General features: G+C 39.6%; 1 protein-coding gene across 3 annotated transcripts in view; it reads left to right on the plus strand.

The window, feature by feature from the left end:
* Positions 1-22343, plus strand: part of DENND5A (DENN domain containing 5A) — a 62048-nt gene that overhangs the window by 17040 nt on the left and 22665 nt on the right. For all 3 annotated transcript variants that reach the window (XM_066320770.1, XM_066320772.1, XM_066320771.1), the window contains exons 2-9: positions 1183-1254; positions 1871-1980; positions 2462-3122; positions 9719-9906; positions 18102-18419; positions 19879-20094; positions 20997-21231; positions 21674-21824. In XM_066320770.1, the coding sequence (XP_066176867.1) occupies positions 1183-1254; positions 1871-1980; positions 2462-3122; positions 9719-9906; positions 18102-18419; positions 19879-20094; positions 20997-21231; positions 21674-21824 (1951 nt within the window). The remainder of the gene's footprint in view (positions 1-1182; positions 1255-1870; positions 1981-2461; positions 3123-9718; positions 9907-18101; positions 18420-19878; positions 20095-20996; positions 21232-21673; positions 21825-22343) is intronic.

Below are 22343 nucleotides of genomic sequence, written 5' to 3' on the forward strand. Positions count from 1 at the left end.
TGTTGCTTTTTCAGACAAATAATAAAAGCAATGCCTCCTTCAATTTCAGTGCTAAATTCCAGAGAATTGGCAAAATAGATGTGAATATTTTGGGTATTGCGAGACCTGTCCTAGGTCCTGATTCAGGCGAAGTTCCCTGTCTGAGATAATATCTAGGACTTAGTTAAAGAAAATCCACAGTTACCAGGCCTCTCAGTGTCAGAGGACTCATTAAGCATTTGCTGGAAGTTGTGTTTGGTTTGGTGTGATGTGTTTGTTGGGTTCTGTATTGTGCGCTGTAACCATCTCTGTCTGTGGCTACCTCGTGGAAGTAACTGTTGTGCCAAATAAAGATTCTAACTTGGCTTTGAAATGGAACTTTAAATATTGCTCTAAAAGTACGAAACAAACCCAACCAATTCTGAAATCAATTTCTATTGCCATGTAATTGCTGCGTGTAAGAAAACAAGAGAGGAGTTGGAGCGTGTTTTTCTTTTGCAGGTGTTGCTGAAATAGTTCAGTTTATTTAAAGCATATGATTTCATGCAATTGTGCCTGATTGTTAGTGCAGCTGTCAACAGCTGCATGCTCATTTAGCTAATTGCATTCTAGTAATATAGCTAAGCTTATTTTAAGATATGCAGTTGTATGTTGTTTTTTTTTTTTAAAGCAACTGCTCACACTCGGAATATTTACAGCAGAAAGTTCTGTGCTATCACAATGAACTGGCATTGCTCTAGAGGAAATTTAAGAGCTTCTACACGAGGCTTTCAGCCAGTCTAGTGTATGGATAGCGCCTGTGGAAAGCTGGACCATGCCACTTAAATTCATACAGTTCTAAAGGCCTTGAAATGGTGCTGTCCTTGGGGTCAGTTTCGTCATCTGCGCTTTGGGGGTGTTTTGTAGTTAACATGTGAAACTTTAATTTTACAAGCAACTTATTTTCTACTGCATCAGTATTCTGGTTGTGTGAACAGGAACAATGAGCTTCTCTTCCATACTCATCATCTCCTTCGAGAAATATGTACATAAAATGAGAAATTTGTATGAGCTGTATATGTATAAAAAGCGCATTAGGAGAGAAGACAGTCATGCATGCTAATTCTGGATATTTGTATGGTTTTTACTGGTATGTGTTAGCGACGTGATCGCAGTCAACAGTATGAAATGTATAATGCAGTGTTGTTTTTATTTGTTATATAGCTTTATGCCAGTATATACAGGCCTCTAAAACCCGAGATGGTGGCAGCCGTTTCATTTCAAGTGCAACAGAAGGTAAAGGAAAAAGTGTGGGGAAAATAAAAATAAAGCACTTTGTTCATCTGATACTCTTCTTATCTTCACGGACATTTATGTGGCTCTTGATCTTCTAACCTTCTAGACTCTTCCTTCACAGCTAACTCCTTGCAATAGATGGTGGTTATATTTTTTCCTGTGTCTCCAAAACAAAATTAGGAGATCTCATGATGTCACTTGTATGTCTATCTAAAAGTTGCATCATCTTTCCGTTTTGTCTATTTGTGCTTTCCTTCAGTAACAGCACTGCACTGAAACTGAAGCTGTCGCTGTGTTTTAATGAGACTGAAATACCTGAAGAGTGGCTTAGAGGATTGCTGTCATGACCATGATTTCAAGATTGCCACACTTAAGGAAAAGCACAAAAAGCACAAATACTTAATGATACAGAACTGTTACAAAGCTAATCCTTGCTAATATCTGCAGTCTGACTGTATGCTAACAAACTGTCTTGCATTTTCTGTTTCTCTTAAAAGGAGTGTGTCCTTAATTCACTTATCCTCGCGTCTACCTGCTGATGTCCTGCTTTTTGGGCCTTGTTTCTGCTTAAAAGGGGAATGAAATATTTACTTCTGTATTTTTCTTCTATGTGCAGGGGAAAACTTTGAACAGACTCCGTTAAGACGCACATTTAAATCCAAAGTTCTTGCTCGCTATCCTGAGAATGTTGAATGGAACCCTTTTGATCAGGATGCAGTGGGAATGGTCAGTATCACTTAATGGCTTTTGGGGTTTTTTTGTTAGATTCTAGAGAATTAGTAGAGAAATAAATTAGCCTGCAATTAATCAATCTGGTTTTGTGCGTGATTTTTCCATTTAATAGAATGTACCTTAATTTAGATAAAATAGAATCATTTTCTCAGGCACATTTCTGGTCTTGGTGACCAGAAAAATACTTTCCTTTATGTGGGTTTGAGTTTTATTATTTTACTCATGTCAAGGCTGGTAACAAAATGATTGAGTTTCAATAGAAAGTGCATGCAGCCCTTTTGATACATTCCTTTTGTTTTTCTGATTTAGACCCATATCACTGTACTGTGCAGAAATGTAACACTTAATAGAATTTAAAGTGAAATGCAATGGCAGTCTGTGAATTCTAAATCTCATTTTCACCAATGCTTCTGCAGGCAGGGGGAGAGAAAAGCCTTTTTTAATGGATACTGTCTCCCCTTCCCCTTTTCTGTAGCTGTGTATGCCTAAAGGGCTTGCTTTCAAGACACAAGCAGATTCCAGAGAACCTCAGTTCCACTCCTTTATTATTACTCGTGAAGATGGCTCGCGGACATTTGGATTTTCTCTCACGTTTTTTGAGGAAGTCACTAGCAAACAGATCTGCAGTGCAATGCAGACGTTGTATCATATGCACAATGCTGAATATGACATTCTTCATACTCCACCCACCAATGACAAGGAGAGCTGCAGCAGCACTGGGGACTGCAATGGCACCTCTGTCTCAAAGCTACAGCGATTTAACTCCTATGACATCAGCAGAGACACGCTCTATGTCTCAAAGTGCATTTGTCTGATTACTCCAATGTCTTTCATGAAAGCTTGTAAGAAAGTTCTAGAACAACTTCACCAAGCAGTGACTTCACCTCAGCCACCACCTCTACCTTTAGAAAGCTACATCTACAACATTCTCTATGAGGTTCCTCTTCCTCCAGCAGGAAGGTCATTGAAATTTTCAGGTGTTTATGGACCAATTATCTGCCAGAGGCCAAGCACCAGTGAACTACCATTGTTTGATTTTCCAGTTAAAGAAGTTTTTGAATTGCTCGGAGTAGAAAATGTGGTTCAACTCTTTACCTGTGCCCTTCTGGAGTTTCAGATACTGCTTTATTCACAGCGTGAGTACTTGGGTTTTGTTTTCTTATCTTGTAGTTGTAGTGGTACAAAGTCTTATTGTGTCTTGAATTCTAAAAACACCACAAACAACAGAATAGCTGGATTCAAGTGACATGAGCATGCTGTTGCAGTCTGGCTGATCTTTGTGCAGGTCTTAAAGTAAAGAAAAGTACTGGAGTTTTAAGGAGAGTGTTGCATTGGCTCCTGCTGTTAGACACCTAAACTTAAAACTGGGTTTTCACGTCGTCTCCTCAGATTCATGGTTTGGCTGAGCCCTTTATTGTTGGCTCTGGAACTGTGCTACTGGATAGAACAGTTTGCCTTCTTCCATGTTCCTGTGTAGCTGCTCAGCTGAATTCCCTGCTATCTCTGCAGAACTAGCCGTGCATTTTGAAAAGACACACAGCTAATTATACATCTGGTTCTGAAGAGGAGTTGGTCATACAAATACAATTTTCTCTCGAGTACCCGAAGTCACATTTCAGTTGTTACTTTGAAAGAAAAGTACCTGAAAATACCTGAAAAAAGCTTTGACTGCACTCAAATCCCAAATCTTCCTCAAGGCCTTGAAACAGTTATAGCTGAAGCCACGTAGCTAAAGCTTGCTATGAAGAGGATAGGCAGCAACTGTGCTGAAATAGCATGTTTATCAATTAGTGAGTAGTGTGGGAGTGCCATCTATTTCATGTGTTGAAATTTGTGGATACTGGCCTTCTTACTCCACATCCTGTTGCTCCAACACAGAGTATGGGGAATTATGCCAAAGGAAAATTTCTCTGCTTGTTTTATTTTTTTCTCAAACTGACTAGCATTAGTTCAGGCTCACCCATTCAGAATGGTGTGGTTTGAACAGACAGCCTGCATTTTGAGCACTACTTTATAGTGATGGTTAGGAAGCCTCAAAGACCCAAAGACAAAACCAGGGCTAGTCCATGGTGTTATTGAAATTTGTTTTCAGTGTTTATTTCCTTTGAGCTCTCACTGAAATATGTAGAACACAAATGGTAACTATTTACAAAATATAACTTACATTTATCAGCAACCTTCTCCAAGCATGAAATACAGATTTTGTTTTAAACGTGGTAAGATCTGTGCATAGACTAAAGCCAAGGATGGATTTATATGTACAGAGTGATTAAAAGTCTGCAATGGCAGCAGGGTGTTGCATCACCGTTGTGTCATTGTATAGACACTGGAGACTGCAAGAGAAGAACTGCACAGTAATTCAGATGCAGTCAAAAAACTTACTGAGCTCTGTAGTGATTACTCTCTTGGATTTGAAAAACCAAATTGCTCTACTTAGCTAGAAATAAGAAATAAATCTAGAAATACTTGTCTAGCAGACAAGCTTGTTCTGTGGTTTCCCCTGAAATGGATTAAACATTTATGTGTCTGGATTTTGGGAGGGTTTCTGTGGATACCTGTGTCCCACCGGTGGAGGATTCAAACATCAGCACTTCGATCTGAGGAAGGGTGTAGTTCTGTTGGCCTGTAGAGGTGTCTGAAATTCCTGTGGTGGGTTGGAAACTCCACTGAAAAGCCACGTGTGTATCACCACGTGGGAACAGTGCTCCTGGAGCTCTTTCCAGGCCGTCACCTTGTGAGTGCTCTTTTTTCCCAGGCTGGAGCTCAGCTCACTTCTGAGCTGGTCTACTGTATTCTGGCTTCTCTTTCCAAGGCCTTTTAATAGGTTCAGCTTTGTGTCTTGGGCCCTTTCCAGGTGTCTGATCAGTGGCCAATTAAAGAAGCTTAAACCAGCCCTGGAACAGTTGAGTTTCTTGTTTGCAGGCACAGACATTTGGAGTTCAGAGGGATGAGGGATCAGTTAGGAGAGTTTCTGTCCACTGTTTCCCTGCCTCACCCCAAGTTTGGCTGAGCTGGGCTGTGTTTTACATTATGGAGGTGTCTTGTCTCTCTGTCAAGTTCTTACCTTAGTTTTTGGCTGGCAAGTCTTCTTTCAGTAGAAAAAGAATTTTAGTTATTTGTTTGCTGACTTTTGGACTTTTGACCCTTAGGTTTGGTGAACTGGCTGCAGCAGTGCCTTCTCAGTAATAGTAGTCAATTTTTTTTTGAAGCATAGCTTTTCTTAAGGACTTTCTAAGGGATGTAATCCCTGTGCTCTTTTTTTAATTTTTTTTCCCTTTTTTTTTTGCCTTTTTTTTTTCTGTTGTTTTTTTCAATTGGAATATGCCCCTAATATATTCCCCTCTTTCTTCAGTATGGTTGGGTAACATCTGTTTTTTGCTGTTTGCAAACCAGGAAATATTGAATGGAGATGCAGGTGATGGTGCACTCAGTTCTGTGTGGAAGCAGAAACTGCTTTACTTTGGTAAATTAGATTTTTTCATGTTCTTGCATGCACACCAGTGTGAGCTCTAGGTTGTCCTTCAGAATGTAAATACTGAGTTTTTTAATGTCCTTTGAGTTTGTTAAATCTCTTGGTGCTCAAACCCATGACAGCTGAGGTGACTGAGATAGTTTCATGTTCTCCTGAGTCAGATGAGATTATGATTCTCGTTGGGTGGATTTAGATTTAGAGCAGTATGTGTCAGGATCAGTGGGTTTGTAAGATTTGCTTTAAAAAATACCCCACCAACAAACACACCCAAAATAATGAAAGACCGCCAAAATAAAACCCAAACCCTGAACCTCTTGGAGGTCTGGTGGAACTAGATGATCTTGAGGGCCCTTCCAACTCAAACCTTTTCATGATTATATGTTTCTATGATTTTGTAGCCAAGTGCAATCGTTTTTGAAGCAAATTATTTTAGTGTTTTAAGTTTCAGTCAGTCCTTGGAGTAGGAGTAATTTCACTTGGCAGTGAAAGTGTTTTGGTTTAAGATTCCTTTGACATGTTTCTCACTTGATGGTTCTGGAAATTCTTCTTTTGTCCCACTATGTTGGCACAGCCTTGTGTATTTTGGATCACTGTAAGCCAAGTGTAGGGAACGAATGCCTCAATTTGATTGTCCTGTGGAGAGACCTGCCTGCCATTTGGAAAAATGTCAGAGGCCTGTAAGAAAGGGAAGAATTTGAGAACACTGCTAGTGCTGAGGAACTCTGGAAAGAGTGGTGCTGGAGGCCTGTGGGAAGTGCCCTTGCCAGATATTCTGTGGGAGCTGGTTTGCATTCCTGCAATTTGTATTGCTCTTGTAACTGTGAAATAGACTTACTCCTTATCTCAGAGAGCACCTAGGGCTCTTCTGAAAAGTGTGTACTGAGTTAAGACAGCTGTGAAATCTGCTTGGAGGTGATTTTTCTAAACAGTTAAAAACAAAGAAAAAGGAGAAATGTAATGCACTGCTGTCACAGACTGTGATCTAGGACAGTTTTGTTTTCTGGGTGGCAGCTGTCTGCTGCCGTTTTACAGTATAAATAAGGGATTTTTTCTGCTTTGCCTTTCAATCACTCTTCCGCATCTTTGTTTCACTTGTTTAGAATTATATTCATTTTGGAGATTTAAAGTATTAGTTTAATGTCTTTGCAGTATTACTCCTGTGCTGCCTAACTCTGATCTCTTACATAGGACACTTTCTTGTTATGCCTCCTGTGATTTAGGAATGTTGCTGCTTGATTTTTGCTGTCAGAACAGGAGATACTTTACCCCACTGCTTCTACTAACCACAGCTGGTCCTTACTGCAGTTACAGGGTTTTTTGAAATGGCTTGTGAGTTGCTTGACAAATACAACAGTATTTCGTTGTGATCTGTGAAGTAGGAAGATTAAAAGGAAAAAATGTTCCAAAATGTGATTGTATAATTGTTTTAAATTTGGCTGAGTCAGAGGATTTCTGTAGGCACTTGTCAGACTTCTCTCTGGTAGAATGTGAAAATGGAGAGGTGGAGTTATGGTTCTTAGAGCTGCCAGATTTTTCCCTTCCTCTTTTTCCAGGCACAGAACCTCTCAATTTTTTCTTTTTGTCTTCTACACACAAATAGTACTGTGTTAACTTCTCATGCACACTTCAAGAGATAATGTTTTTTATTTATATCAATTGGTTAGAATAACAAATCATGTTTTTTCGGTGTTCTTAAGTGGCCATATTAAACAAGTAGTGGATTTTCTTTTCCTTGCACAGTGATCAGTTAAGCACTTTCCCATCTAACAGTGCCCTAGTCATAAGTCATTATTTCCCTCTCAGAGCTTGTGTACGATACAGTGCCAAAAGATCATGTCATTGACACCAGAACAAGCACATTCTGATTTCAAGGACAAGCACTGCCGAAACACTTCTTCACTCTTTTAGTCTTTCTGTTGTTGTTACTTTTAAATCTTCCGTAATTCTTTGGTGTGAGAACTCTGCTGCTTGCTTCTTTAAACCCAAAAACCCCTCCACACCCTCTCTGGGTAGGTATAACTTAAGAAAACATAGGAGTTATTTTGGTTTATATTTCCATGCTTTTTATCTTTGTCCTTGCCTTTTGCCAATAGCAGAATACAGCCAGTGTTGCTTGCAGGCTGCAGCTGGGCAGGCCAAATCTTTGGGAATGGCTTATCCATGTGGATATCCAGGATCACAGAGCTGCTCTTGCAGATAGCTCCATGGCAGGAGGTGGCTGCCCAGTGGGTAGAAATTCTGAACTATTGATGTTACTTTCTAATTAATTTGGAAGGCTGATACTAAAGTTAGCTTAATGACAGAGGGAGGAGTTCTATTTAAATTATCCAGCAGGATCAGACAGGGGGGTTTTGTGTAGTAGGAAAACACTGTTTCTATTTTAAGACTTGTTCTTCCAGATAAACAAGCAGAATACAAACCAGCTTGAATGTTTGTGTATCTATGGCTACATTTAAAGTTCTTTTTAAAACTGAAGAAGATAGGATATGGAATAGAATCTTCTTCTTCCCAAAGCTTATCATTAATTCATCACTTCTTTGCAGTCAGGCTGTGATTAAAGCTGCAAACCCATACGTAGATGTGTAGGCAGAAGCTGGTGTCCAGGCAGAACAGGGGAGTGTTGCTGCTGATGTTCATTGGTATTTCAGTCCAAATAAACCTCCAGCAAAAACTTGAACCTGTTTAAGCTGTTCTCATCTGTTTTGGTTGAGGGGTCCTGCATAGTAGGTCTACTGTGAGGCAGTGACAGGTAGGTCCATGCAATAACCTTTTCCAGCAGCACAGCTTGATAGGAAAATTAAAAAGCAAAAGCCTAAGTTGCAGAATTATGGGTGATGTTAGCAAAACCTGTGCTGAGTTCTTCTTGGGTTGTCAGGCTCTTTGTAGACCCCAAGGTCTGCAACTTTGTCCCCAAACAAAATTAATCATGAATGCCAGGGACTGAATTTCTTGGCCTTTTTTTTTTTTTTTTTTTTTTTCCTTTTTTCTTTTTTTTTTATTTTTCTGCTGTCTGAAGTCTTGAGTGGAGGCTGGCTAAAAGATAGAATCAAAGCCATCAACTTGGGAAGTTCACAGTTAAGCTTAATTTTTTCTCCAGAGTGTTTAGAACAAATGGTATTCTTGCAGTTTTCATCTGCCCTCTGTGACAGTGTGCAACAGCTTCAGGATCCTCAGCACCTGAGCCTGCCCACTGAAGTGTCTTTTCCAGTTTCACAGTGTCTGTAGCTCTGTGACAGAAGACATGCATACCCCACACCCTCATACACACATCTGGAGGTTACTGACTTTTCCTTGTGTTCCTTCCCCTTTCCTGGCTGGAATTGGATGTTGTTGGAGTATTATGAAAAAGCATCCAATGTCTCCAGTTTGTGCTGTATTTACAGCCTGACTGGAGGTAGGAATTGCCCTAGTTGTGTGAGTGTTTTATACCCTTTCCAGCCTGGCAGCTGGAAAGCAGTTGGGATATTTCAGCAGCTGTATTGGAACACGCATCTGGTGCTGCCTCCCCCTTTATGGGATTTAAAAAACCCTCAGCAATGATTTCGTAGTTACAGATAAGGAGGGTGCAGTGTTTGCCCAGCAGTGTGTACTGCTCTAGCCACCAGTGCTAAATAAAAAGAGCTCTCAGAGTGTTACACAGGTACATTTAACATGCTCCTAAGATCTAGGAGGACATGAGTTGTTTTTACATTGAACAGAGACTTTGGTTGTACGTTGTAAAGGCTAAACAAAGCTGATCCTTTTCATTTTCTGCATAGTTATTTCAGTCACACTATCGGATTGGCTGCTATACAGCATGTTTTATAGGCATTTAAACAGTCTTTTAAAAAATGTTTATCTGGGAGATACCAGATGCCTTGGGTTTCATCCAGCACTTCCATAGAAAGCCCTGAGCACAGAGAAAAGAAATTATTTCTGATGTATTTATTTCTTAGCTGATTACAATATTGCTTCTGTGTTCAAACTGGTGTTCCTGGTGACCCTGGTATAGGTAGCAGAAAGTGACTTAGCATGCATTAAGGCTCAGTTTGCTCATTTCCATATGACTTGTAGAATGACCTACTTTGGGTTGAGCTCTCTTTGTTGTTTCAGCAAAATGTGCTGGGTGTGCAGGTCTGGGTTTTCATTATGATGCCACTCGGCTTGTACTGGGTTTTGTGGTTTCGGTTTTCAAGCAACTACTAATTTCTTAAATTTGAATTAATTTACTTAAAAGTATTTGTGAAAAAAAAATAAATTAATTTTCTTGATCTTTTTCAGATTATCAGAGGCTGATGACAGTGGCAGAGACCATCACAGCACTAATGTTTCCATTTCAGTGGCAGCACGTGTATGTTCCTATCCTTCCAGCATCCCTCCTTCATTTTCTAGATGCCCCTGTCCCTTACCTCATGGGCTTGCACTCTAATGGACTGGATGATAGGTCTAAGCTGGAACTTCCTCAAGAGGTGAGAAGAGCTTGTCTTGATTGATTAAATGTTGTCCATGACTATGAGGGAAGTGAGAAGTCATCCAAAACACAAGTGCTAATTGTAACAACCATTGTCAGGTTCTTGCTGGCTCTGATTCGGGGTAGGTCTTGGTTTCTTGGAGATGCTGACGAAAGTCTGGTGAAATAGATAAAGCCCTGCTTTTGAAATTGCATGCTCTGATAGTATTCATATGTAATTTTATGAGAACTGATGTATTGGGACCTACAGAAAGATCATTTTTGTGCTGGAAAAATTAGCACAAAAAATGGTAATGCCAGGAAGTGCGAGGGAGTGCAGTGTGAGTTCCCCAGCTGTGGCCAGAACGTTGTGGTGGTGAGTGAGCAGAGCTCAACTGGCATCAGCACTGTGCTGGTTCCTGGCTGTGTGGCCTTAGGCTGGGTTTCCCTGCCCTGGATTTCTCTCTGGGGGTTTGCTAGCATGGGCCCAGCCTGCCAGGTGTCTGCACAAAACCATTTCGGATTTTCTCTTGGAATGCCTGCTTCAGTCTGCAGCTAAATGTCAGTGTGTGCTTCAGCCAACTTCTGCTTGTTGGGGTAGTGCTGAGGAGCCCTGGGAGCAGCAGCCCCTGTGTAAAGGAGGAGGAAATGGTCTGTAAAGGTCCTGCAACTCATCTGTGCGCTGGGACTACCTTCAGACTGCTTAGAGGTTCTCCTTTTGTATTTTATCCCCCTGTTCACTTCACAAACACTCCTTACAGGGATGTGCCAGGAGAGTTTAAGAGCTGGTTGTGAGGATCAAGGCAGCAGAGGAAATGTCTGACCTCTGCTTACTTGCAGGTGTAACTTTTATGGGGAGGAACTGTGTAAATTGTGGGAAACATCCTGCTTACAGGCCCTGGTAGGATTCTTTGCCTTTTTTTCTCTGACTGTGGGTTTTCTTCTATTACCATTTGCATTTCTGGGACAGAAGAAGTGTGGCAGGCACAGGGTTTTGTGGTGGTGGTGGTTTTTGTTTTCATTATCAGGCAGTGCTGCAGCATAGCTTGACACAAAAAAATCCCTTCCTTTTTGAAAAAGCTGTGTGAAATTAAAGACAAGATATTTTTGTGAACCTCCAGTCTGGTCTCCATGCCAACATTGCTCTTTTTCTCAAATCCATATGCTGGTAGTTTTCATTTGTTTTTCCTGGCAAGTTCAAAGTAAAACTTTTTTTTTTTTCTTAAACTTTTTTTTTCTGTGAAAACAAAAATGTTTAATCTCTTCATTTCTTTGTCTCACTCTCTTTTTATTTCCCACTGGTATAATTAATAGCAGAATATTGTATGTTCTTGCCATGAAAACAACAGTCTATTGCTTTGGTTTACTATTTTTTCAGAATTTTGGCTGTACTGTCAGGCCTAATTAATATGGTTAGCAGACTTTTTAGAGAGAATAGCTGATGAAATAAAATGCATGTGTGGATATGAATGTTAATATACACCATGGATGTTTTCCCTTTTACCACAAGCTTCTAAAAGACTGTCCTTCTTTTGCAAAGAACTCCCTCGTTTTAAAATCACTGTAATACTTCCAACTAAATAAACATATTTTAATTTCAAATAGACATTTCAGTTATTTAAAAGGTAAATAGGCTTTGGAAGAGATTTATCATGTTATTTTGGATGTTTGAAGTAAGGCAGTTGATCTATTTTTAGATGTTTGAAATGAAATCCAAGTAGTATTAAGAAGTAATCTGACACTTCAATTTACATTTTATTTTACAGGTAGCCTTTTATGTGAAGGTGGAGGAGTAGGTTTTTGATAGTATCTTACAGAGATGAGAATTGTGTTGCAGGGGAGGACAGACAAGACAGAAAGCAGCAGCAACATGCCCATGTGGTGGAATTTGCTGCAAGACTTTGTCCTTCTGAGGTTTCAGCTTTTCTCTTTCTTATTTGAAGAGTGAGCTCTTAAAACTTTGTTCACAATGAGTTTCACCTAGCCTGAGAAATCCCCTTGGTAGTCACTGTTGGGTAAGGTTTCTTGTGAGCTGTTGAAGTCCTTTTCATTGCAGGCTAGAGATGTAGCTGTGGCATAGAAATGGACTGGAGACTCCATTCTCTTAGTAAATAACTAAAAACTTATCCTCTACCAATAGATTTGTTTATTCAAAGGGTTAAGTAGACTGGGAAGAACAGGAGCTCACTATTATTGAGGTTTCATTGTGGGGAGTTTGCTTTAAAAAATCCAGCTAACCAAAAGAGAAACCCAAACAAACTCCCATAGAACAGCAAACAAAAACTGCCAAGGAACATGAATAATGTGTTGTTGTAGAACAGTAGAAGAGGGCATATGGATTCCGTTATTTGTACTTCAGTAAAGACAAATTTATTACCAGTATCAGAGGGGCTATTGATAGTTAACATTGTTTATCTCTAAAGTTTGGAACATGTATCAACCTTTATGAACTCATCAGGGTTATATGAGGATCTCCTCTAGGCTCCTGATATCAGAATTTTCCTCACTTGTCACAGAGGGCACACAAAGAGCTGTTCTGTGTTGTAATTTATTCTGAGTTCTGCAAAAAAATTTTTTTCTTTGTCTTGAAACTGCCTAAGCTGCATCTCTGTTCCTAATCTATTTACATGGATGTGTGGGACAGCTGCTGTTAAAGAAAGCAATATCTGATTTGGGCAGAGGCCAAAGAGGTGAGCTTTGAGAGAAAATCTAGTTAGTGCTTCTCAGTTGAAGGTCATTGTGGAAGAAAATAATATTGCTGTCTAGCACAGCATGGATATCTCTGTGTCACTGTAGACTTCTTCACTGTGGTTTTGTAATAAAGTTTTAAAAAGACTGATTTGTCTTGCTCAAAGTGTTTTAAGCCAATACTTTTAGGCTAATAATGTGAGAATACTGTCTGTCCCAACTCAGGTTTGGTTTGGTGTGAGTCTTGCACACATGTGCCATAAGGCTTGCTTTGGTGGCAGCCTCCCATATTTGGGTGACATCTGGTGTTTTCAGGGGATGCTTTACCACATGAGCATGGAAATCCAGCTGCGTCCTAGAAGTTAATGCTTGTGGCAGATGCAGATGAAAATCTTCGACAAAAAAGTTGTATTAGGGCAAAATTCAATTTTAGGTTACCCCTTGGGTACATCAGAACAGGCCCTGATGGGGAATTCACTGGAGACCACCAGTGACCTGCAGACCTGGCTCTCTTTAGCCCAGTAAAACTAGGGAATGCTGAGGTTTAGTGTGGAGTTGAGTTTCTCATCCATGTCAGCAGCAGAGTGCTCGTTCTCACAGGTGCTGCTGCTTTTCTGGGGGCTCTGTGTGTGCAGGAGCATCCTTGTGGTGTGGTTTCCCTGGCAGCTGCATCAGGGGTCGTGAGGAACCCAGAAGGGAAGGGGAGGGCATGGGAGAAGCTGTGGTAGAATAAGATGCTGCAGATGTCAGAGGGGAAGGGAAGAACACTTCAGGTGTTGCTGACAAAAAGTGTGCTTTGTTTATCAGCAAAACTGATCAGTAAAAGTGGTTTTAGCAGCTCACTCACAGATCACAAACCTAGCAAGTACTGAAGTGAGATTGGGTTTTTTGATGTGTCTTTGCATTTCCTTCTAAAGAAACTTCTGCAGTGCTGTAGAAATACATTTTAAACAAGCAGGTTAATCCAGAGCATTTCATGCAGCAGGATTTGCATGTATATCTCTAATTTAGGAGAATGGTAGAAACAGAAATTATTTACAGTGGAAATAAGCAGTGCTGAGTTTCCAGCACTGGTAAAATCAAACAAAGTAGCATCTCATTAAAAGCCTGCTTTTAATGAAGTGATCCCAAGGGTCTTGGGCAATAGCTTTTTGTGTTAGAAAAGCAGAAAGACTTGAAAACATAAAATACATTTTCTCTCCTAGTATAAGACAGATTATATATATTTTCAGTGTTTTTATTTCAACCATTAAAAGGATGTGATTCAATACTAAACCTGAAGAAATTCTGTGAGTTTTTATTTTTGTATGTTGTTTCAGAAGAAAGATCTCCTGAAAAGCCTTTTTTCCTTCTGATGCTGACACATCAGACCAAGATAATTATTTAAAGATAACCACTGCTTTGTATGCATTCTCAGGCTATCTGCTGGTGATTTGATCCTTGATAATACTGCAAATATATTGACAAACCTCAGTTCTACATTTCCTTGTACTCCAGTGTGAACAGCCGCCCGAGGAGTTTCTGAAGGCTGCAGTGGCTTTGAGCTGTAAACTGTTCTCAGTCCCAAATTCTGGGTTGGCGTGAAGGACAGCAGTGCTGAGAATAAATGCAGAAGGTCCCATTTGCTTACAGGAGTGGCACAGGAGCATCCTGCAAAATTTAGGACCACTGTAGACACACTTGCCACAAGTCAGCCATGGGTGTATAAAGTTGCACATCCATGTTCTCTGTGTGTTGTGTAAAGTGAGTGGTTATTTGCAAGGTTGAGGCCACGTGCACAAAGGTGATACAGGCTGTAGATGAATGGGGTTTAGTGTTTCAGTGCTGTATTCAAGCAGAACCTAAATAATTTCATTCTGTGCTTTGGAACAGAGCTGAAAGGAAGGCCATGAGCTTGATGCAGACCCTGCTGTGTCCGTGTGGGGCTTTGGCCCTTGTACATGAGGTCAAACAGAAGAATTGCAATTGTCTTTTGGTTTTGGAATGGATGGGTGTACTCCAGACCCCACAGAGCCCATGGAAAATGGTGCTCTTGGCTTTAGGGAACCAGGCACTGGCACCAGTGATTTGCTTAGATTCACATTTCTAAGGTTTGTAAGACTTCACCTGGACACCCTGTTACTTGGAATGATAAAAGTTTATGGGAAGGACAAGTTTTTAAATTAAGATGGGACATTCTTGTTCCTTAGTGGAGTGTCTCAGGAGAACCTTTTATTTTAGATGATGTCATGTGTCCTGTCTTGTGACAGTCTGCTATTGAAGGGAAGTGGTGTGTAACTGTTCGGGGGTTTTCTTTTGATCAGAAAACTGATATGTGAGCAACAAATAAAAGAATATCACTGTTCTAGAGACCTGAAATACCAAGTAGCTAACTTAAGGATGCTCTTCCAATTATATCTCTACTTACACGTGTTGCCAAGTGTCTTGTCTTTAAGTCTTTTTAGTTTTGTGTGTGTAAAATAATAAACAGTGTATCCACATAGAGAGCTGTCAGCTATTCACAGCCCACTCAACTGTGCTGCCTCCAGAGATAAAATAACTAAACCCTTGTGGCCAAAGAGCTCCTTTATTTTTATGCTTTGTGTACTTGCCCAGTTCCTAGCATGCAAAATGCTTTGAATGACCACGATTTTATAAATAAGTGCCTTGTAATTTTTCTTAGTTTTAAGGAGGGGACCCCTCTATCCTTACTGGTGTTCCATTCTGTTGGATCTATAGTGTAGCAGCATAGTGAGATTTACTGCTCTGGTGTCTGTTGCTGATTTACTTCAGATTTCATTTTTTACAGAAAAATACTGGTTTGGTATCTCTTGAAGGGCTTGTGCGTTGAGATGTTTTTTCCATTTCTGTTCCCTGAGGAGCATAGCCTTTTCAGAAGTGTATGTATGACCTCAGCTTCCCTGAGTTCAGAGAGGCTGAAGTCACCTATGGAATCTTTGCCTATGATGCTCTGGGTAGTCCTCTATCTTATGTGTTATTTACCAAGCACTGGATAACTATAGAGTGTCCCTGAAAATGTTCTTTACACTCTATTTAGAGTATTGTTGCACACTGACTTTTTAAAAAATGCTTCCATATAGGCCAGTTTCTGGAAAATGTAATTACATGTTGCTCGATAAGCAGTCATTTTTAGGAGCTCAGAGTATTTAAACTGTGTGCATTGCTGTTAGAGAGGAACCCTGCAGAAGGGAAAATCACATATTGGAAGAATTAACCAGGTGTTAGGCCAGATAATTATAAGCAATTTCAGCAAGCGTTGAATTTGACTTTTTCTTCCATTGGCAAGGAGTTTAATTTCAGTGTGAAGATTAGAATTTCTACATTGGTAAAGGTAATGTTTGATTTCTTTTTGGCCAAGTGCTCTGTGGGTATAACCAAGGTTATTTACCAAGGGTGATGCTTTCTGCAGAATCTGATCCGAAAAGGAAAGGAAGTTGAATGGCATCAATTAAAGGAAGTTGTAAAAGGAAGTAATACAATTAAACTGTTTGAAGAGTTTCTTATTGAGTCTGTCTTGCCATTTTGCAGACTGCTTGAGGCAAATTGAATGCCTTTTGTTTCTCCCTCAGCACTGATTGGTAGGCATTGTGCCTGGTTTCAAAGCTTTATTTCTCTCCTGTCTTGAAGTGCTTACAGTGTTTGTGACAAATACCAGCTGACTTGACTTCTGATCGTCAGGAAACCATGGGTGTAGTGGGAGCCTTGGAGCTCCTGAATTCAACTCCCTGCTTCAGATGCTGCCTTGAGGCACTGCTGATATATTGGGGCAATTTCAGCAATCACACCTGCCCTGCATAAAAACTTTTTCTAAGGTGCACTAGAAACTGAGAATCAATGTGTTAATTCTCTTTATTGACCTTGGATTCTTTTGCAGCACCTAATTCAATTTGTGGTTTAATTTTCAGTAAAGGATCTATATGAGAGATATTAAACTGTTTCATATGCATTCCTTTGAGTGTTAGAAATCAATCTCCATATTAAAATGTTAGAACATTAGGAAATAGAGAACTGGAATTATACTTACCTTTGTAACTATGGGTATTGTTGTAGCAGGGCATGAATTGGACTAGTTCAGTGCAAGCTAGTGCAATATGTCCAGTGGTTTAAGAATTTAAGAATTCTTTTTTCAGTTTAAATGTTAAAGCTCAATAAGATATTTATGTTTTAAGGAGAGTTGACGTTCTGTTCTATAGAAACCTGCCGCAAGTACTAAAATGTATATTTTCACAAGTTTACTTAAAGGAACAGGTCTCATCAGGCACAGCTTATTCTAGTCTACTTATGGTTCCTACCAGAACTCCATGTGGCTCTGATTTCTGGGATCATTCACCATTCATTCCCCGTGAGGTTGATATCTTCTAATTAGTTCTTTCCAATTAAATTGTGGTGATGCTTCCATCCTCCTGCACTTACTGAATCATAGGAAGTAACTGGAAATACATCAGATCTCGTAGACCTGGCAAAGTGTTTTTGCTGCCAAATTCAGGTGAGGCCTGAATTCAGGTGTGGCTCCTAGAATAGTGCAGTGCAGTTAGGCTGAAAGTACCCCATAATCTGAGTGAAAGGATTTTGTATGGTGGAGGTTAAGCACAATAGTGACAGTCCATGTTAATTTTGCAGTCAAGAGAAACTGAAATGCCTCTACAGAGGAGCAAAGTTACTTCTCTGTTCTCAACTTCTCAGGCAGATTTCACACATGACTGGGGTTCTTGCTGTGATGTGTGCAGTTATGTAAGGTCTTGAAACCATTTGATTTAGCAATGCAGAAGCCAAAAGGGGAACCTTCCTCCTTGCCAAATAAAGACTGAGGTAAACCTTGAAAGGTGCAGAGCTGCTTTTGATCTTGCTGTGGAAGCCACATAGGTGGTTTTTCTTTTCTTTTTTTTTCCCTCCTCCACCTTGGTCTTTTTTTGGTGGTAAATGAGTTGGAGATTGGAACTGAAGAACAGAGTGGAAACTGGTTAATTTCATTTTTCCCCTTGGAAACAAACTTGCTCATTCAAAGAATTGCCTTAGTTGTCAGGCAATTGCTTTTTGTTGTTTACAAGAAAAAGAGAAGATAACTTCATTGCACTTCTGCAGTGTCAGCACACGTTTTAGATTGAAATTTGCTAAATCTTTTTGAGAAACGCACTGATAATCTGAACAACAGGCAGTCACCTGTTTGTATATAAACCTGTATAAAATAGAATTGCAAATATCCTGTGGTTAAAATTTAGCTGTACATGTATGAAAAAAATCACACATCTGTACCTAATTTCTGTCATAACCTATTTTGTACGTAGTAAGTATCTGTAAAATTAGTTTTCTTTCTCAGTTACATCCTTAAAAAACCTGGAAATGTAAGTCTTATGTTATATTCTTCAAAACCAACCAACCAGTTCAATTATGCTTGGGGCAACTCTGTTTTACAAAAGAACCAAACAAACGCAAATGTTTTTGAATCTTTAAATAAGCACAAATCCCAAAGATGAATAATGTGTTTAGTGATGTTGTAATGGTGTCCTGTTCTACATTAAATCCCAGGCTAACCTGTGCTTTGTGGATGTAGACAACCATTTCATCGAGCTGCCAGAAGACCTACCCCAGTTTCCAAATAAGCTTGAGTTCATTCAGGAAATTTCAGAGATACTGGTGGCTTTTGGAATTCCACCTGAGGGAAACCTGCACTGCAGTGAAAGTGCCTCCAAGATGAAGAGCCTCAGAGCATGTGACCTGGTTTCTGATAAAAGAAATGGGAACATAGCAGGATCACCTCTGAATTCCTATGAGCTGCTAAAGGAAAACGAGACTATTGCAAGACTCCAAGCACTTGTTAAAAGAACGGGTGTGAGTCTAGAAAAGGTAAGATATGAAAAATCCTTTCATTCTGTCCAGTCCTGCAGTGGCAGATGGTCTGAAGTCATGGTCCAAAGATGCTGTATGTCTGTCTTCACTAGGAGGAGTTCTCTGTCCATATGGTCTCAAACCTTGTGAACACCTGGAGAGACAAGGACAAGCTTAGGGGAGAGAGGGAATGGGATTTAACCCTGCAGCATCTGGGAAAGCCTTTGCCATCCACCAAGTGTTTCTTCTCTGCTTTGTGTACTTGCTCAGTTCCTGGCATGCAAAATGCTTTGGATGACCATGATTTAATAAATAATAAGTGCCTTGCAATGTTTCTTTGTTTTTAAGGAAGGGACCCCTTTATTCTTACTGGTATTCCATTCTGTTGGATAATGCGTTTAAAAATAGCACTTTACCTTGTTTGAAGATTTATTCTAAATTGGCACCAGTTTTTAATAAATTAAGTAGCTAAAATTGTCATCTAGATAATCCTGAAGTTTGCATCCGGTCTTGGTTTCTGTGGATATCTTTTTCATTCTGTGTAGAATATATATAATTTTTCTTATATGTAATATATTTACCATAGGGTTACTGTGATGCTTTTTTCTAGTTAATGTTGTGGAGTTCATGAGGGTCTGATTCCCAGCAAGTGGACAGGCACAGCTCATGGTGGTCCTGATTGGATTTTTTGAGTGATTAGAATTCTGAAACAAACAATAAATTGTGGCTCTTTCTGCATAAAATATACTACCTGAAAGACCACTAGGAGTTCTTTTAGCTTTTGTAGAACAAACTGTTTTGTGGAACAGACTCTTACTGTTGATCATTTTTCCCCTCTATGAATTGAATTGCTCAATTTTATTGCTTTTTTCCATGATTTTTAGCCCACATCTTAACTGAAAATGCATTTTCTTTTCCTAAAGATTACTCTTAAGGTGTGTAATGGGGAATTGTGATTTACACTGCTAAGGGCTTTGGCTACCGGGAATTGGCTACTAGACATGCATAGCTTCTTGTTTGTGTGCATTTCTGTCTTCATTTGAAAGCTGCTGTATGTTTAGCAGTTGTAAGTGTGGAGTTATTTGACACCAGATACAGATTTGCTAAGATGCAAATTTTTAGGGGTAGTAAGAACCTCTAAAATGCCTTTGCAGGTGATTGAAGGGTAAGAGAAAGTAAATTAAGTCTGTAGGATACATAGACATGTACACGGTTGTTATTTAACCTTTTAAAATTTAGAACTTACCCAGTGCAAACAGTACTGAAGTAAGTTTTGGTTTATTATGAAAAACTTTCCAGGCAGAAGGTTCTGTCTAGTTTTTTTTGATTTTGCTCTTTTATTGCAGTGGTTGAAACAGTTTTATTGAAACGTTTACTTGAGGAGTTAGCAGCTGAATGGCAGATTAAAGTCTTGCATGCCTGGAATCCCTGACAAAGCATCAATACAAATTATTTGTGTTTTCCCTTACTTTTTCAGCTGGAGGTGAGAGAGGAGACCAGTAGCAAAAAGGATCTTAAAATTCAGTGTGATGAGGAAGAATTCAAGATTTACCAGCTGAACATTCAGATTCGGGAGGTTTTTGCCAACCGCTTCACACAAATGTTTGCAGATTATGAAGTGTTTGTCATTCAGCCCAGTCAGGACAAGGAATCCTGGTTTACAAACAGAGAACAGATGCAAAACTTTGATAAAGTAAGTTGTAATAAAAAGGTACATCAATGTCAGAGGTAAAAAAGCATTCAAATCTAAGGCTTTGTGTACTGGGCCATCACATGGAAAACTGTACTGTCAAAATGGTGATTTCTTCCTTAAAATTCAGAGTTTCCTAAAAAAGTCACATCTTAGATATGTGGAAAAAGATATACAAATACAGACTTGGAGAGCTAAAGATACCCTTTTAAGGAGTCTGTAGAAAAATGCAGCTTGCTCTAGAAAAATAGCTTAGAAAGCCTCACTTTGGGGCTAACCTCCGACATTAAGGTTAAATATTGCTAGTGGAAAATGTTTAATTTTTAATTAGAGGAGTTGCCAAGTATGTTAATATATTAAGTCATGACCCCAAATAATGCTTATGTACTTGTGTACCAGATGCATTCCTAACTCTTTGTAGAGAAACATAAGACCCAGATCTTCAAATTTTTGTACTGTCTTCTTTGCTGGAGATATTTGTTAGCAGCTGGTGAAGATTGTTGCAGCACTGTCTGCTGAAACACTCATCTGATTCTCACCAAGTTGTATGGAAAGATTCCTGTCGATTTCACAAGCTGTGGACCCATCCAGAAGTACCCAATCTGCACACCTGCAGTGCTGGTGGTGTGGTTTGCTGGGATCCTGTTGAAATTTTTAGAAGATTGAGGAAATGCTAAAATCACAGTGTACCAATTTTTGTGCTGTACAGTAGGTGATTGTCCTGATGCTGAAAAATCCATACAGACTGCTTGTTTTGGGGATAGAATTGATGTGTGTAATAAAACCAGGCTTTAAGTGGCACCAAAGCACTCTAATACGTCCTTTGATCAGAAAAGTTGGTGCTTTTGGTGGGTGTCTCTCTCTTTGCAGACTCCCAAACATTCTTCTCTCTTCTTGTCTCTTAGGCTTCTTTCTTGTCTGACCAGCCTGAACCTTACTTGCCTTTCCTCTCGAGATTCCTGGAGACCCAGATGTTTGCATCCTTTATTGACAATAAGATTATGTGCCACGATGAAGACGACAAAGACCCTGTTTTGAGAGTTTTTGATTCTAGGGTGGATAAAATCAGGCTGCTGAACGTCAGGACGCCGACCCTGCGCACATCGATGTATCAAAAGTGCACAACCATTGATGAGGCTGGTAAGGGCCATGAGGCACTTGCTTGACAGTTACTGCAACTGGTCAGTGCTGTTCTGTGGTAACATTAGATTAAGTGAGGATTCATGCTTGGAAACCTCAAAAAAATCAGACCGAAGTGGCAGAGATGTGAAGCCTAAATAGACTGAACGCTTTATTTGATGTTGAGATGTGAGATGAAATTAATGTAAAGTAGAAGTCAGACGTTTTCCTCCATGCTTTGTGTGTGAAAGATGTCTGAGCTTAAAAAGATGCACATTTTTCTCCTTTTGGTAACGTTCTTTGATGTCAGAAACACTCTTGTACTAATGTCCCTGTTGAAATCAGTAAGCGACTTCCATCTCTTTCTTTAATTTTACATCTGCTTTTAATTGAAGATGTATGATTACAGATACATTTCTGATTATAACACCTTAACAGAAAATTAACTCTCTTCCTATTTCAGAGAAATCTATTGAATTAAGACTGGCAAAAATAGACCACACTGCAGTTCACCCACACTTGCTGGACATGAAAATTGGACAAGGGAAATACGAGCTTGGATTTTTTCCTAAGCTTCAGTCTGATGTTTTATCCACTGGCCCAGCAAGCAACAAGTGAGTAAGTTAAGGCAACAGGTGCTGAGTCTTGGCAAGGTCTGTAGAATGGCGCTAAAACAGAGATCTTAGAAAGCAAAGTCAGATTTGGGTTTGTTTTCTTCAAGTGGGAGCAGATCAGATGATGTGGGGTGAGGTTTCTGCTATGTCTGGTTTTTTTCTTTTTCTTTTTTAAATCTGGACTTCTTGAAGCAAATTTACCGAAGAAAGCCCTCTTGTGTTTGAGATGATAGTCTGTGTACTTTGAGTTACTTACAGTTATTGTCAATATAAAAGCAGATCCCCTTATTTGATCTCAAGTAGGGGCTAGCAAATATTTTAGGATATTTTCTTATAAAAATCTTAAAGGAGGAGGTGGAAGCCTTAAATTGTCCCTGGAATTGTGGGGGGGAGAAAAAAGGAAAAATACAAAGCAAGTGTATGTGATCTAATATTCTACAATATTTTGGTTGCCCAATGTTCCAGAGATTTTGTATGTGTTTGCAGCTGCACTTTGGCTGATGTAATCAATGTCAGCAT

Source organism: Sylvia atricapilla, chromosome 6 (assembly GCF_009819655.1).
Source record: "Sylvia atricapilla isolate bSylAtr1 chromosome 6, bSylAtr1.pri, whole genome shotgun sequence".
Taxonomy (NCBI): Eukaryota; Metazoa; Chordata; class Aves; order Passeriformes; family Sylviidae; genus Sylvia; species Sylvia atricapilla.